We start from the raw sequence: 14,996 nt of genomic DNA, 5'->3' as shown, positions 1-14,996 counted from the left end.
CAAACAAAACCTGCAGGGATTTCATTGAGATCTAATGTAATTGGCATCTTTACAATATTCAGCCTTCCAATCCATAACCATGGTATTTTTCTCTTCATAAGTTAGTCAAATTGTTAATAGAAGCAATGTCAAATCTAGAAATTATTTTATTATAAACTCTAATTTTTTTTTCTTTTGAAGGCCACTCAATGACAAAAATAGTAACAGTGGGAATTCAGCTTTGAACAATACCACACCTAACACACCAAGACAGAATACATCTGCTCCTGTGAGAAAGCCAGGACCTCTGCCTTCTAGCCTGGATGACTTAAAGGTGACAATTCCAACTGGAGCTTATTCACCCCTAAGTACCACAAACATGTAAATGATTTGCCAGCGTTGTCTAGCAGACATTAAGTAGTTTTCAATAGACATTCAACTTTACCAACAATATGATAATCTTTATAAAAGGTACTTTCTTTTTACTTCCACTAAATTTTCTTTTGAAACAACCAATAACTGTCATTTACTGAGTGTGTACCTTGTGCGGGCACCTGCCAGTTCTGCTGGATTCCAGAGGCTGTGATTTTTTTTCTTCCCTGCTCAATGCCAAGTTTGGGAAAAGCAGGAAAATGTAACAGTTAAGAATATGAGCTCTAGGGCCAGCCTTTTTAGGTTTCTGCCACAGCTCAGCCTTCTATTATCTGTGGTACCTTGAGTGAGTGCTTCAACCTCTCTCTTCCTCTGCCTCCCAATCTGTAAAGTGGGAAGAATAATGATACGAACACCTCATGGGGTCATGTGAAGATGAGTGGAAAGAGTAGAGCACTTCCAACAATGTCTTGCACATGGCAACTACTCAATAAATGCAGCTGTGTCATCATCATCATTCCTGGTAATACTCTCTGCTTTGACATAAAAGCAGAATTACCCTCTAAAAACCCTTACTGTATCACTGGCTCCTCAAGTGCTTCTAGTCTGTAGTTATCTGTTTCTGTGTGCTTAAATACAAAACCAGTTCTACTTTCAGGTGTGCCATAACAGAGTTGTCTGACAGACATAGGCACCTTTCCCATCACAAAAGCATACTGTAGATTTGCCAGAAAGCTCTAATACTAAGAGATCTGCTTTGTTTATACTCCAGGTATCAGAACTGAAGACAGAACTGAAGTTAAGGGGTCTGCCAGTGTCAGGCACCAAACCGGACCTCATTGAGCGCCTGAAACCCTACCAGGAAGTGAACAGCAGCGGCCTTGCTGCTGGGGGCGTCGTGGCAGTGTCATCATCAGCCATTGTCACCAGTAACCCAGAAGTCACTGTGGCCTTGCCGGTTACAACACTACACAACACTGTGACTAGCTCAGTCTCTACTCTTAAGGCAGAATTGCCACCTACAGGAACCAGCAACGCAACCCATGTGGAAAATGTTCATTCCCCTCTGCCCATTTCACCATCGCCCTCCGAACAGTCCAGTCTCAGTACTGATGACACAAACATGGCAGACACTTTCACCGAGATTATGACCATGATGTCTCCTTCACAGTTCTTGAGTTCATCTCCTTTGAGAATGACAAATAATGAAGACAGTCTGAGTCCTACCAGCAGCACTCTGTCAAACCTGGAACTGGATGCAGCCGAGAAGGATCGCAAGCTTCAGGAGAAAGAGAAGCAAATCGAAGAGCTGAAGAGGAAACTGGAACAAGAGCAGAAGCTCGTGGAAGTGCTGAAAATGCAACTTGAGGTTGAAAAACGAGGGCAGCAGCAGCGGCCCCTGGAAGCCCAGCCCAGTGCCCCAGGTCATTCTGTCAAGTCAGATCAGAGGCACGGCAGCCTTAGCTCCTCCATCAAAGATGAGGCCTCACTCCCGGACTGCTCCAGCTCCAGGCAGCCCATCCCAGTAGCCAGCCACGCTGTAGGCCAGCCCGTCTCTACAGGTGGCCAGACCCTTGTTGCCAAAAAGGCTGTCGTTATCAAGCAAGAGGTCCCTGTGGCCCAGGCAGAGCAGCAGAGTGTCGTCTCGCAGTTTTATGTGAGTTCCCAGGGACAGCCACCACCTGCTGTTGTTGCTCAGCCCCAGGCTTTACTGACCACACAGACTGCTCAGCTGCTGCTACCAGTGTCCATCCAGGGCTCGAGTGTCACCTCAGTGCAACTCCCTGTAGGCAGCCTCAAACTCCAGGTGTGAAGTGTGTCTTCTAACTACTTTGCCTTACAGCATGCATGGAATGCAAACCCTGCTAAGGAAGACACCATACCTGAGCTCTTTCATAAATGCATCCAGAGCAGACCTCACAGAGAAAACGTATGCATGTGTGAGAGGGTTATTCAGAAATCTGAATATCTAGTACTGTTTTTATATAATGAAAATAAACACAGGATGCTTTTCTAGTCCTGTTACCTTTTCCCTTGAATGAACACAGTATCATCCATGCAGACATTTTTTTACACACCAGTGACATGATCATTGTGATCATAGTCTCTGCCGCTGAGCACTTTTTCTGGCAAGGCACAGCATCTGGTACTTTAAATGGCTGGCTTCACTTAATCCTCCCTTCTCCTAGAAGATCTAAGTGATACCACCCATCTCTGGATAAGGACACTGAGGCCTAGGAGTACTCAGTGAGTTCCCCAAGGATGGAGCTGGCATTTAAACCCAGGTGTTCTGCCCGCAGAGCCTTTATTCTTATGCCCATTCTTACATTCCACCTCCCACATTTAGTTCTCGAAAGTCACTGCTTATATGAAGATGCCTAAACTAAGGAAAACGTGACCACAAATTTAGGAGTGAGGATGTAATTGAAAGAGATGAGAAAACACTGATGAGCATGAAATTCCCTTTCGTGCATACATAACCTATGTATTTACCGTGTCATGCAGTTTTGGTAAGTTTTCACCGAACACGGAGCACGAGTGAACAAGAAACCATTTGAAGCAGTGCTCCTCAGCCTCGACACCCAAATACCTGAAACAGGCAAGAGGAATCATCTCATACCCCTGTGGTTAGGAGGCAGGGCCTGCAGACCCTTTGACATATGCAAAAATTCTAATTCCTCTGTTTTATCTTTAGGGTATCTGTGAAACTGAAAGTCTATTCCATAATCCTTAAATTTTTTGGTCCAAATCTTCCATTGCTGTAGTAGAAACGAGAACCGTGTTTTTATCCTTGGGTCTGAGGGCGCCCTGGCCCATGGCTGGCTCTCCCTAGGAAATGCACACACCGATTACAAGCAGCAATTGGGACAGTTAGGTCTCACGAATTTCCGTGTTATTCAGGTATTACAATACCTGAGCTGCTATGTGTAGAACTGCCTTAGGTTCTTATTATTTCCATTTCCATTTTCTCAAAATTTTCAAATGAAAAATCTTAGCTACTTAGGAATAATAAGAGCATGCAGTGACTGGTCTGATGTTTCCCTCTCTGGTTTAGAATCATTAAAGTTCAGATTTCTGTGCAGATGAAGTGTGTATCTGTAACCTTGGTCTTATTTCATTTAAATACAATCCCCAAGTGACCATTGATTCTACATCTAAGTTCTGATTTCTAACTTTGATTCTGACAATTAAATTGATGTTTTTTTTCAATTCACCTCCTAGACTTCACCACAGGCAGGAATGCAGACTCAGCCTCAGATAGCAACTGCTGCACAAATACCAACTGCTGCCTTGGCCTCAGGCTTGGCCCCAACTGTACCTCAGACACAAGACACGTTCCCACAGCATGTGCTCAGTCAGCCTCAACAAGTCAGAAAGGTTTGTAAATGCCAAGGAGCAATAAAATGTCGCTGATTTTTACCATCCTGTGATCATCCATTCAACAAGCATCTTCGTAAATGCCTTGGGAAGCTCCTGTTCATTCTGTTGTGATCCATCTCCCATAGAATGAGCCTTAGGTCAGATGCCATTTGGCTGCAGATTTCCCAGTTATTTGGAATGGAGAAAGAGCTTTTCATTACTGAAAGATTGCTCACTTTCACAGTTAACCCCTTTTCCAAGGGAAAGTTTCAAAAGTATTTGTTTTCAATCCTCATATATTAAATTTACTGAATTTTAAAATAAATTTTTTCAAATTAAACATACTGTGGAAAAAAAGATATGTTGTTCCCTTGGAAAAGGTATTTGAAGATGAAAAAGATACTCCCAAAATGTTTATGCTGAGTAAGATCTTGAAATACATTTGTAAGACTTTGCCATCTCAGATTAAGAGCCCAGAAGGTCTTATGAATTCCACTTCACCATTGCCTAGGTGATTGGCCTCATGCAAAATTCACTTACCTTCTCTGAGGGTCAACTACCTCATCTTTAAAATGAAGTTAGTGGTCTAGGATTCAGTGTCCTCTACACAAATAACCACCAAAAAAATTCTCCAGCATTCCCTGGTAGCCAGTAGGTGGAGCTATGTGCACATCTCCTTGCCAGAAAAATCTTAGGCCTCAAAAATAGGTCTTACTCTTTTAAACCTTGAAAATTATTAATCCCAGAGTTTTACCCTTCAACGTGAAAGAACCCAGGTAATGAGTTGTGCCTGTGATCTGCCTCAGGACAGTGTGAACTGTCTGGGTGAAACCAGCTTTGGGGACAGCTGCAGCCACATGTAACACGTGCTGCTTCAGAATCTCCTCTGCGAGAGGAATCATGGTTGTGTGTTACTGAGTTTGGGGAAAGCTCAAAATACCATTTTAGTGTAATTAAAAGCTTAGTAAATGTTCCAGTGTTAAGACAATTTGTTTTAGGGAGGAAAGGAAAAAATAATACGTAGATAGGATAAATAAGGGCTTTTTCACTAAGTCTAAATACTAGAATTAGGAATCATTACTTCTAGTTTAAAGGAAGTAATTTTTTACCAAATTTAAGGAAATTTAATTTTTTCAAATAGGAGTATATTTACAGAACTCATGGAGGTTGTACTGTTTGAGGTATATACACATAGACTTTCCTGCTTATGAAATACAGAGGTTTTTTAGAATATTAGTAGTATAGAACGTGTTAAGTATTTTTGAGCAAACCAAGTTCTATGAAATACAGTTACAATATCAGCAGTATGGACACATATTTGTAAAAGACCCTAAAACTTGTGGCTCTTGATGGAGGTGCTAAACAAAACATTTTGGAGTTCCACAGCAAGAAGTTCTCACCTTTGCCTGTTGGAACAGAAAACAGCCTCTCCAAAGGGGGCCAGTTTTAAATGGGGCCTTGCTTGTATTTGAAGAAATTTTCAAGAAATTGGAAAATTGAGCGTGACCACAGCAGGTTGAGGTTTTAGGTAGGATGGAAAGGGGGCCAGGTAGTAAGAAGCTTACATGCCAGCCAAAGATTAGGGTTTTACCCAAAGCAGGAGAGCCAATGAGTGTGGTAGGGGCCATGCCTTGAGAACACATTGTGGCAGGGGGTCTATGCCACAAGGCTGCTGCAGAATCCCTGGATAGATAGTGAGGGCCAGGGCCAGGCACAGGACAGCAGAGAGCAGAGGCAGATTCAAGAGGTGTCGCTGAGATGTGTGAACACTGAGGGAGGAAGCAGAGTTGACTGATAGTCCTATTTACCTAAGTTTTAAAAAAAAGCAGAACCAAGAATTATTTTCCCTCAGAAGCTGAGAGGCAGGGGTTAATGGGAAAAAGGAGAAAATTCGTTTGGAATATTTTAAATTTGAGATACCTAAGAAGGTGATGTAAGTGGCTTTGACGCCTGGGAGCAAGGTTGGAAGCAGAGCAGTGGCTTGGGATTATTAGCTTAGTCATGGCCATTGAAGACTTGAGAATAGGCCGGGCGCGGTGGCTCACGCCTGTAATCCCAGGACTTTGGGAGGCCGAGGCGGGTGGATCATGAGGTCAGGAGATCGAGACCATCCTGGCTAACACAGTGAAACCCGGTCTCTACTAAAAATACAAAAAATTAGCCAGGTGTGGTGGCGGGCACCTGTAGTCCCAGCTACTCGGGAGGCTGAGGCAAGAGAATGGCGTGAGCCTGGGAGGCGGAGCTTTCAGTGAGCTGAGATTGCACCACTGCACTCCAGCCTGGGCAACAGAGCAAGACTCCATCTCAAAAAAAAAAAAAGACTTGCGAGTAGATGAGCTCACCTCAGAGAGGAATAGAAGAAACTCAGCTATCATTTAAGAGGAGAATTATAAAGAGCAAGCACTGTTTTTCCACAAAGCTCTGTCTGCACCACCATCAAAGGCAAGTTACTGCGTAAAGGGACCACATATGCTCGACAATAGGGGTAAGCAAACCCTGGCCTGTGGGCCAAATCTAACCCACCACCTGTTTGTATGGATAAAGTTTTATTGGCACACAGCCACACCCATTTATCCATGTACTGTCTGTGGCTGCTTTCAAGCTGCAATGGCAGAGCCAAGTGGTAACAACAGAGGCCAGGTAACCCACAAATCGTAAGCTATATACTCTGTGGCCCTTTACAGAAAAAGTTCACTGACCTCTGCCCTAAAACATGATTTTCTTTACTTCATTAGGAAAAGCCAAAGAACAAATTAATGGAGAAATATTTATTCATTACAGGTTTTCACAAACTCAACATCATCAAATACAGTTCTTCCGTATCAGAGACATCCTGCCCCAGCTGTCCAGCAGCCCTTTATCAATAAGGCCTCCAACAGTGTTCTTCAATCCAGAAATGCCCCGCTTCCATCCCTGCAAAATGGACCTAACACACCCAACAAGGTAACCCCGTGAGGCTTTTGTGTCAGTGACAGTGCCGCAGGGGCATCAAATCATTCCAAAGCCTAGTGCTTTGGGCTTGGAGTAACTAATGTTAATGGGATAAAATTGTTGAAAATACAGTGATAACTTGTGAAGGAGGAGCTCAGCTATTATCACAGTGAAGATGATCCTTCCCACATGAGGTGGCAACCAGTGCTGTCAGCCTCACAGGTGCTTAAAAGAACCTGCTCATGAATTCCCTGATTTGGCCACTACATAGAGAACAGCAGAGCCGAGTCTAGCCAGGAAAAGAGAGGTTTATTGTCAAGAGGTAATGTGCACTCCTCCTTTATTTGACACAGCCTAGTTCACCCCCGCCACCCCAGCAATTTGTCGTCCAGCACTCTCTATTTGGGAGCCCAGTCGCCAAGACAAAAGATCCCCCCCGCTATGAGGAGGCCATCAAGCAGACACGCAGCACACAGGCCCCCCTGCCAGAGGTAAGTGAGGGCAGGGTCACAGTGCATAAGGCTATAGTGGATATGCCCACCTTCAGTCTGGAGCAGACCTATACAGAATCCCTTGTCTGAAACTGACTTGCCTCAATAGAAATACAAAAATAACCTTGTATTTTACATGGTTATTTAAAATCAAAATGTCATTTATCATGAAGACCTTAAACAGCTTTCAGCAGCAGTATAACTGCATTTACTGTTTATTCAGAAATTCAGGGTTCATCTCTTAACTTTTCTTTTGGTGTAGGGGCATCAGGCATGTTAGAGATAGATGTGATTATGACCAGGACACATATTTTATACAGGTCCCTTCTTTTCTAAAGCCACCATGTGTCAGGCCAGCATCAGAGTGACACATGGTATCACTGTTACACCTGGCTGACATTCAAGGCCACCAGCACCTAAATTGACTTGGTCCTGCTTCATCTCTCTGGTCTCCAGCAACCTCTGCCCCCAGCAGGCCAGCCCATCCAAATGACTTTGCTCATACACTGAGCAAATGCACTTGGAGGTAACAGTTCTGAGGTTCTCCTGGTTTCACCACACATGGTGACCATGTGGCCTCTGAGCCTTCCTTGTTTGACTGATAAAACAGAAGTAGCCCCAACTATACCAAGCAATGGAAGAAGTTAGGGTTCCTATTTGTAAAAGCATATGGCCTATGGTGGGTGCCCAGTCATGAGAGTACTTGTCATACCTTACCCTAAACATTCCTCTAATCTTTCTATCTCTCTAAAGCTTTCTGTCAAAGCTTAAAACTAACCTTTGAGGGAAGAACCCCAGCCTCATAGAGGGTTCAAGGAGTGGCCCTGACACCACTCCATGGGTGCTAAAGGTGGACACCAAGAGACAGTATCCAAGCGGGACTATTTATTATCCACAGCAAACAGCAGGAGCATCAGCGCAGTTGTGCCAGTTCCCCCACTCCCGTGTTCCATGGGGTAACTTGTTGGGGCCACATGGTGGCTGTGTATGCAGTGGGTCAAGCTGCACCTAAGGAACATGGGGCCAAGGGCTCTGTGCTTTTTCTAGCAAGCAGCAGACAAGCCAGTCCCTCACCCAGGGAGTACGCAATCATGCCTACGCTTCCTTGACCCACTTGGTTGCCTCAGTGAGCACCTACAGAAGCTGCTCAGTCCAGGTGACCTTGTCAGTTTGGCACCCTCACCAAGGACATCCAGGGATGCTCAGGGCCCGTGGGGGGCTGCCTGTTGGAGGAAGTGGAACCTACCACATGCTTCTTTGTATTCCCTGAGTACTGAGGGAACGTAACTTTGAGTTGTAAGATGTCCCTTAGTTACAGACTCAGCAAAGGCCCTTGTCTGTGAGGGAGAAGTCAGATTTCAAAGATAGGTTCAAACATTTGCAGTAAGAAGTCAAACAGGTGGTGCTGGACTACACTCCTCCCTCATGGTCCATTCGGAGTGATATCTGTTCTCTTCACAGGAGAGCAGAGAGGAAGTGAATTGTCAAGAGCTTAACTGCAGTTTTTAAGAAAACAAAAAGATAGCACCCATCCTTCCTAAGTCCTGCTTACTTGATGAATCTTCCACTGTAACCTAAGACAGCCAATCGGAATCTCTGGTATTTACATGTCTCTAGGTTCCTGTTTATAGACTGAGGTTCTGCATTGGTTTTTGGTTATTCAAATAAGTAGCCACCTGTAGGACCTGCTTATATGCCATTGAGCACCAAACTTCGTTTAAATACATTTACTCAGACTTGCAATTCCACGAGTGGCTAAGTAAGGCCCTACCGGTTCAATCTTCCCACAGATAATAGCTATTAATCTGGATCATAACAAAAAGCAACTACCTGAACACATTGAAGAGTAAACAGAAGCAGTCATTCTCTGGTGGGGAATCCACACTCAAAGGAAGGGAGTGATGTGGCATGATTTCCCTCTTTGTGCTGCTTTTACTCGGGGGTCCAGCTAAGTGGCAGGGTTACTGGTGGAAAAGCCATAGTCTTTATGGCCTGGAAATCCAGAGAACTGAATTGAGAGCAACCAGAGGGAAAAAGCCATAGAGGAGATCCCCAAATTCTGTGTGCCCACATCTCTGGCTGACCCCTAAGCCATACAGGCGTGGAATAGACACTTAGCAGCTCAGCTGAAGACAAAAGATCTAAAGTGAGATTGGAACATCTACCCAAGAAACATTTTGAAGTTTAAGTCTAACCAAGTTAATAGCTTGCTAAAACAATAGAAACCATTCATCTGAGAATAATAGCAGAATTCACAGTCGCCGCAATTTAACATCCATAACATTTATCCATAACTTGCATCATACAAAGAATCGGGAAAATGTAACCTATCTCAAAAGAAAAAGGCTGAGACCAGTCCTGAGCTCATCTTGATGTTAGAATTTGCGGGCAAGGTTTTCAAAGCAACTGCTATTACAGCTGTCCTCAGTGATGAAAAGGGAAATATGCTTGTAATAAATTAAAAGGGATCCATATGGATACAGAAATTATTTTTAACAACTAAGTGGAAATTCAAGAACTAAAAAGGTACAGTATCTGAAATGAAAAAAAATATAGATGGACTTACCAGAATGGAGATGGCAGGGGAAAAAAATGTCATGAACCTGAAGATAGATCATAACTTATCCAATCTGAATAACAGAGATTGGGAAGTGAACAAAGCCTCACAACCCTGTTACATAATTCAAACAAACAGTCTAGCATAGGTAGAAGAGAAGTCCCAGAAGAAAAGAGAAAGAACTGAAGAGGCAAATATTTGAAGAAACAATGGCTGACATGTTCACAACTAGCATGAAAGACAAATTTATAGCTTTGAGATGCTCGATAAACAAGCTGGATAAATCACATCACAGTCAAATTGTCGACAAAACAGAGAAAATCTTAAATGCATCAAGAGAAAAAACACATTTCACACAGGGCAAACAACTAATTGATTAATGTCAACCTTCCATCAAAAACTATGAAAACTGGAAGAGTGCAACAGCACGTTTAAAAGTTTTTAGGGAGGAAGAAGTGGAAGGGATTGTCAACCCAGAATTCTATTATCAAGTTAAAATATCCCTTAAGAATGAAAGTGAAGTAAAGATATTTTGAGATAAAGAAAAATTAGTTCATCACCAAAGATAACACTGTCTTGAGGAGTTTATAGCATGTGTAGACAATACTTAAAATAATAAAGGATGGGGGAGGAAATGAGTGGATCTGTGTGGTTGTAGGATCTCTATGTTTTATTCAGTGTACAACATTAAGTAGCCTGTGAGAAGTTAAGAATATATATTGCATATCTATAGTAACAATTTGAAAGATTCAAGATAGCTTAAAAAAAAAAAATCAATAGAAAGGCCTGGCATGGCATCTCACGCCTGTAATCTCAACACCTTGGGAGGCAAAGTGGGAGGATTGCTTGAACCTAGGAATTTAAGACCAGCCTGGGCAACATGATAAAACCCCATCACTACAAAAAAGACAAAAATTAGCCAGGTGTGGTGGTGCACACCAGTAGTCCCAGCTACTTGGGAAGCTAAGGCAGGAGTATCACTTGATCCCAGGAGGTTGAGGCTGCAGTGATCCAAGGTTGTGCCACTGCACTCCATCCTGGGTGACAAAGCGAGACCGTCTCAAAAAAAAAAAAAAAAGAAGAAGAAAAAGAAAAATTAGAATACAAAAATGTCAAATTTTTTTTTAAGGACAGGAAAGAAAAACAGGATAACAACAACAACAAAAAAAACCCAGATGGGATGAATAGAAGACAAATATAAAATAGTAAACCCAAACTTAACCATGTCAGTAATTATAACACATGACTAAATTCAATTAAAATGCAAAAAATTGTCAGAATGGATATAGAAGCCAGACTCAACTGTATGCAGTTTTAAGATATGTCTGCAAATTCTTTGACATTCCTCTCTGGGTTGGATTTAGTAACTCACTTCTAACAAACAGAATTGGCAGAGGTGATGGTGTGCGACTCCAGAGACTAAGTCATAAAAGGCATGCCCCTTCTTCCTTGCTCTCCCATGGATTGCTCACTCTGGAAAAGCCAGCTGTCATGCCTTTGGACATGCCAGCAGCCATCTGAAGAGGCTCACATGGAGGGGCACTGAGGCCTCCCATCAACGGCCAGCACTAACTTGCCCAGCAAGGGCATTCCCCAGCCATACCTAGAGTTGACGGTAACCTGACCAACATCTTGGCTGCAACCTCATGAAAGACCCGAAGCCAGAACCACCCATCAAAACCATTCCTGACCCACAAAACTGTGACGTAATAATTTTAAGCCATTATGTTTTGGAATAATTTATAATATATCAATAGATAACTCATGCATGTATCTACAAGAGGCATACTTTAAATACAAAGACACATTGAAAGTAAATGGTTGGAAAAAGACCATGCAAACAGCTAGCAGAAGAAATCTGCAGTAGCCAGAAGATTTGAACAGATATTTTCCCAAAGAAGATAAATGGATGGCAGATAAGCACTTGAAAAGATGCTCAACATCATTAGTCATTAGGGAAATGCAAATTAAAACCCCAGTGCAATACCGCTACACACCTAATGGAATATCTAAAATTGAAAAGACTGACCCTACAAAGTATTGGTGAGAATGGAGAACAACTAGAAATCTTATACCATATACTGAGGATGAGAGTGTAAAATGGAACAGTCACTTTGGAAAGCAGTTCGACCATTTCTTCAAAAGTTAAACCTACACCTATCCTGTGATCCAGTCATTCCACTCCTAATTACCCAAGAGAAAACAAAACACATGTCTATACAAGGACCTGTACACAAATGTTCACAACTTTTTTGTAATAGCCAAAAATTGGAAACCCAAATGTCCATCCACAAGTCAATGAATAAACAAACTGTTGTGTTTCCATACAATACAATACTACTCAGCAATAAAAAAATTAACTGTTCCTGAGGTACACACTATAAGACAGATAAATCTCAGAATAATTATGCTGGGTGAAAGAAGCTAGTCCTTCCCCTACCACCAAGAAAGTACACACAGTATGAATCCATTCATATAAAACTAATCCATAGTGAAAGCAAACAGATCCGGGGGTTGCCTAGGGATGAGGGGATGAGGAAGCTTTAGGGGCGATGGATATGTTCATTATCTTGATTTTGTTGATGGTTTCATGGGTATATTTATATGTCAAAACATATCAAATTGTATACTTTACATAAGTGCACCTTATATGTCAGGTAAATCTCAATAAGAACTGAACAAATATGTGTAGTGTGATCACCTTTATACAAATTTTTACCTAAATACAAATGAATAAAGACACTTTTAAAATAGGGTATTAGAGGCCTCTCAAAATGCAATTCAGTAATAGAAAAAAAGAGAAGCGTAGAAGTCAGTGGAGCTGGGTACTAACTAGCCCTGTTCTTGCTGTGTCAACTAACCAGCTGTACAGCTTGGGTAAATGGCTTAACTTCTCAGGTGACCTCAGTGTTTTCAAAATTATCACATGATAGATTAGAACTAAATCGTCTAGAAAGTCCCTTAGGACTGCTAATTGTATAATGCTTCCAGGTTTGTATGAAAGAAACCTAATTTGTACTCTCCTTCATTGTAGATTTCCAACGCACACAGTCAGCAGATGGATGACCTCTTTGATATCCTCATTAAGAGTGGAGGTAAGTCAAAAGTCACATCAGATCCTCACAGGAAGTCATCTCTTAACCCAAGTACATGAAAGTTTTTCTTAAGCACTCATAGCTTATCTTTAGATGCTGAGAAACATGTTCTTCTAACTGAATTTACTGTTTTAAAATCTGTTAAATTTAGGCCATTAAAAGAACTTATGGCCAGGTGCGGTGGCTCACGTCTGTAATCCCAGCACTTTGGGATTCTGAGCCCAGGAGTTCGAGACCAGCCTGGGAAACATAATGAGACCTCGTCTCTACAAAACACTTTAAAAATTAACAGGGTGTGGTGGCACACCCCTGGGGTCCCAGCTACCAGGAAGTTGAGGTAGGAAGATTGCTTGAGCCCAGGAGGTCAAGGCTGCAGTGAACTGTGATAGCTTAAAACAGTAATACAATGTGAGATTTATCCACAGATAGATGCCTGCTAAAAAACAAAGACCAGATAGCAAAGTAGAACCAGATTTAAATTCCATGTTGAAAAGCTTCAGAACTCGTTCCATGCATATGTCATTGCAATGGGATGAAAACATTCCAATACTACCTTAATTATGTGACATCCAGCTACCTAGCATGGGCTCCAGTATCTTTATTAAAATTCAAAGTCAATGCTAAAGCTTTTCTACAATATAATATGAAATCTTAGATTTATATCATCTTTATTAAAAAGAGACATTAGCCACAAAAAGAAATCAAGGATATTGTTGCCTCAGCTTACATATCTTTGAAGTATAAAAATCAGTATTTAAAAAAAATTCCTGGATAGTATTTGCATATTTAGAGTAGTCTTAAAATTACCCTGATGAAAGGAGTTTTATTTGAATTTTCAAATAGTGATCAGAAGTTCTCCATTTATAGCAGGTATTATTTGACACTGAAGTTGACGTTGACATAGAGAATTGATATTTGACTACAGATCTACATACACAAATAGTATTTTTTGCTAAGAATTATATTGGCCTTACAAAAATAATTTCAGCTGGCCAACCCCAGTGGCTTACGCCTATAATCCCAGCACTTTGGGAGCCCGAGGCAGGTGGATCACTTGAGGTCAGGAGTTCAAGACCAGCCTGGCCAACATGGTGAAACCCCTGTCTCTACTAAAAATACAAAAATTAGCAAAAATTAGCCGGGCGTGGTGGCAGGTGCCTTAAACTTGGAAATTAAAATGTGACACAAACAATCAAGCTATTTTCTAAAATGGGATTTTTTTTTTATGACAAAGTATCCAGTAAATACATTATTTCATCTTATTGTCTACTAATATCAGTAATAACGAGAACCAAGTTTTATATAGTTATAAGACTAGTTACTTGTGACACCGTGCCTCGCCCTGCCTGTAATCCCAGCACTTTGTAAGGCCACGGCAAGTGGACCACCTGAGGTCGGGAGTTCAAGACCAGCCTGGCCAACATGGTGAAACTAAAAATGCAACAATTAGCTGGGCATGGTGGAGGGCACCTGTAATCAGCTACTCAGGAGGCTGAGAGGCAAGAGAATCACCAGAACCCAGGAAGCAGAGGCTGCAGTGAGCTGAGATCATGCCACCGCACTCCAGCCAGCCTCAGCGACAGTGCAAGACTCCGTCTCAAAAAAATAAAATAAAAATAAAAAATACTAATTACTTAGATTACACTTAAAGCTTTCAAAACAGTTTTAGAGATGACTACTGATAATTAAAAGTAACAAACTATTCAAAAATAAATGCAGTACACACAGTTGACAGTTCATTTATAGGAATCAAATTGTAAGTTCCTTCTCTCAGCCATTTGCACATAGCAATCATTGAGCTTTAAGAGGTATTGTTAATTAAATTTATTTTTCCTAGTGTATCTGCATATAAATGAAACCAATCATAGCCTCATAAAACTTAAGATACTTTATTCATATATGTAGTTTAGTGAACGCTAGTATTTATAGAAGATGGTCTGTTAATTTGCTGCTTGATCTGGCAAGGAATAACACATAATGAAGACATTTACCAAATCATCAAAATTTTATATAAGCTCAGAAAACAAGACTGAAAAGTGAAAGAAATAACCAAGTGATCCACCTCACCTTAAAAGAAAAGGATCAAAGGAACCATGTGTTAGCTTTAATTCAGAAATGAAATCAAATGTCATTGTATATTTTCAGAACTTTACACAGAATGCACATGGCTAAATTGGGTACCTAGTCCAACTGTAATGATAAAAAGGAAAA

The 14,996-nt window shown here is 41.5% G+C and overlaps 1 protein-coding gene across 10 annotated transcripts in view; it reads left to right on the top strand.

The window, feature by feature from the left end:
• MRTFB (myocardin related transcription factor B) overlaps positions 1–14,996 on the top strand; it is a 194,947-nt gene that overhangs the window by 173,574 nt on the left and 6,377 nt on the right. For 7 of the 10 annotated variants that reach the window (XM_055254361.2, XM_063623728.1, XM_063623729.1 and 4 more), the window contains 6 exons: positions 181–313; positions 1,124–2,158; positions 3,574–3,729; positions 6,493–6,654; positions 6,996–7,133; positions 12,725–12,785. In XM_055254361.2, coding sequence (XP_055110336.1) covers positions 181–313; positions 1,124–2,158; positions 3,574–3,729; positions 6,493–6,654; positions 6,996–7,133; positions 12,725–12,785 — 1,685 coding nt within the window. The remainder of the gene's footprint in view (positions 1–180; positions 314–1,123; positions 2,159–3,573; positions 3,730–6,492; positions 6,655–6,995; positions 7,134–12,724; positions 12,786–14,996) is intronic. The other 3 variants (XM_063623731.1, XM_055254369.2, XM_055254370.2) reach the window with 2 other exon arrangements.

The sequence above is a fragment of the Symphalangus syndactylus genome, chromosome 18 (assembly GCF_028878055.3).
Source record: "Symphalangus syndactylus isolate Jambi chromosome 18, NHGRI_mSymSyn1-v2.1_pri, whole genome shotgun sequence".
Taxonomy (NCBI): domain Eukaryota; kingdom Metazoa; phylum Chordata; class Mammalia; order Primates; family Hylobatidae; genus Symphalangus; species Symphalangus syndactylus.
The sequence above is the reverse complement of the archived record's forward strand: the minus strand, read 5'-3'. Positions and strand labels throughout refer to the sequence as shown.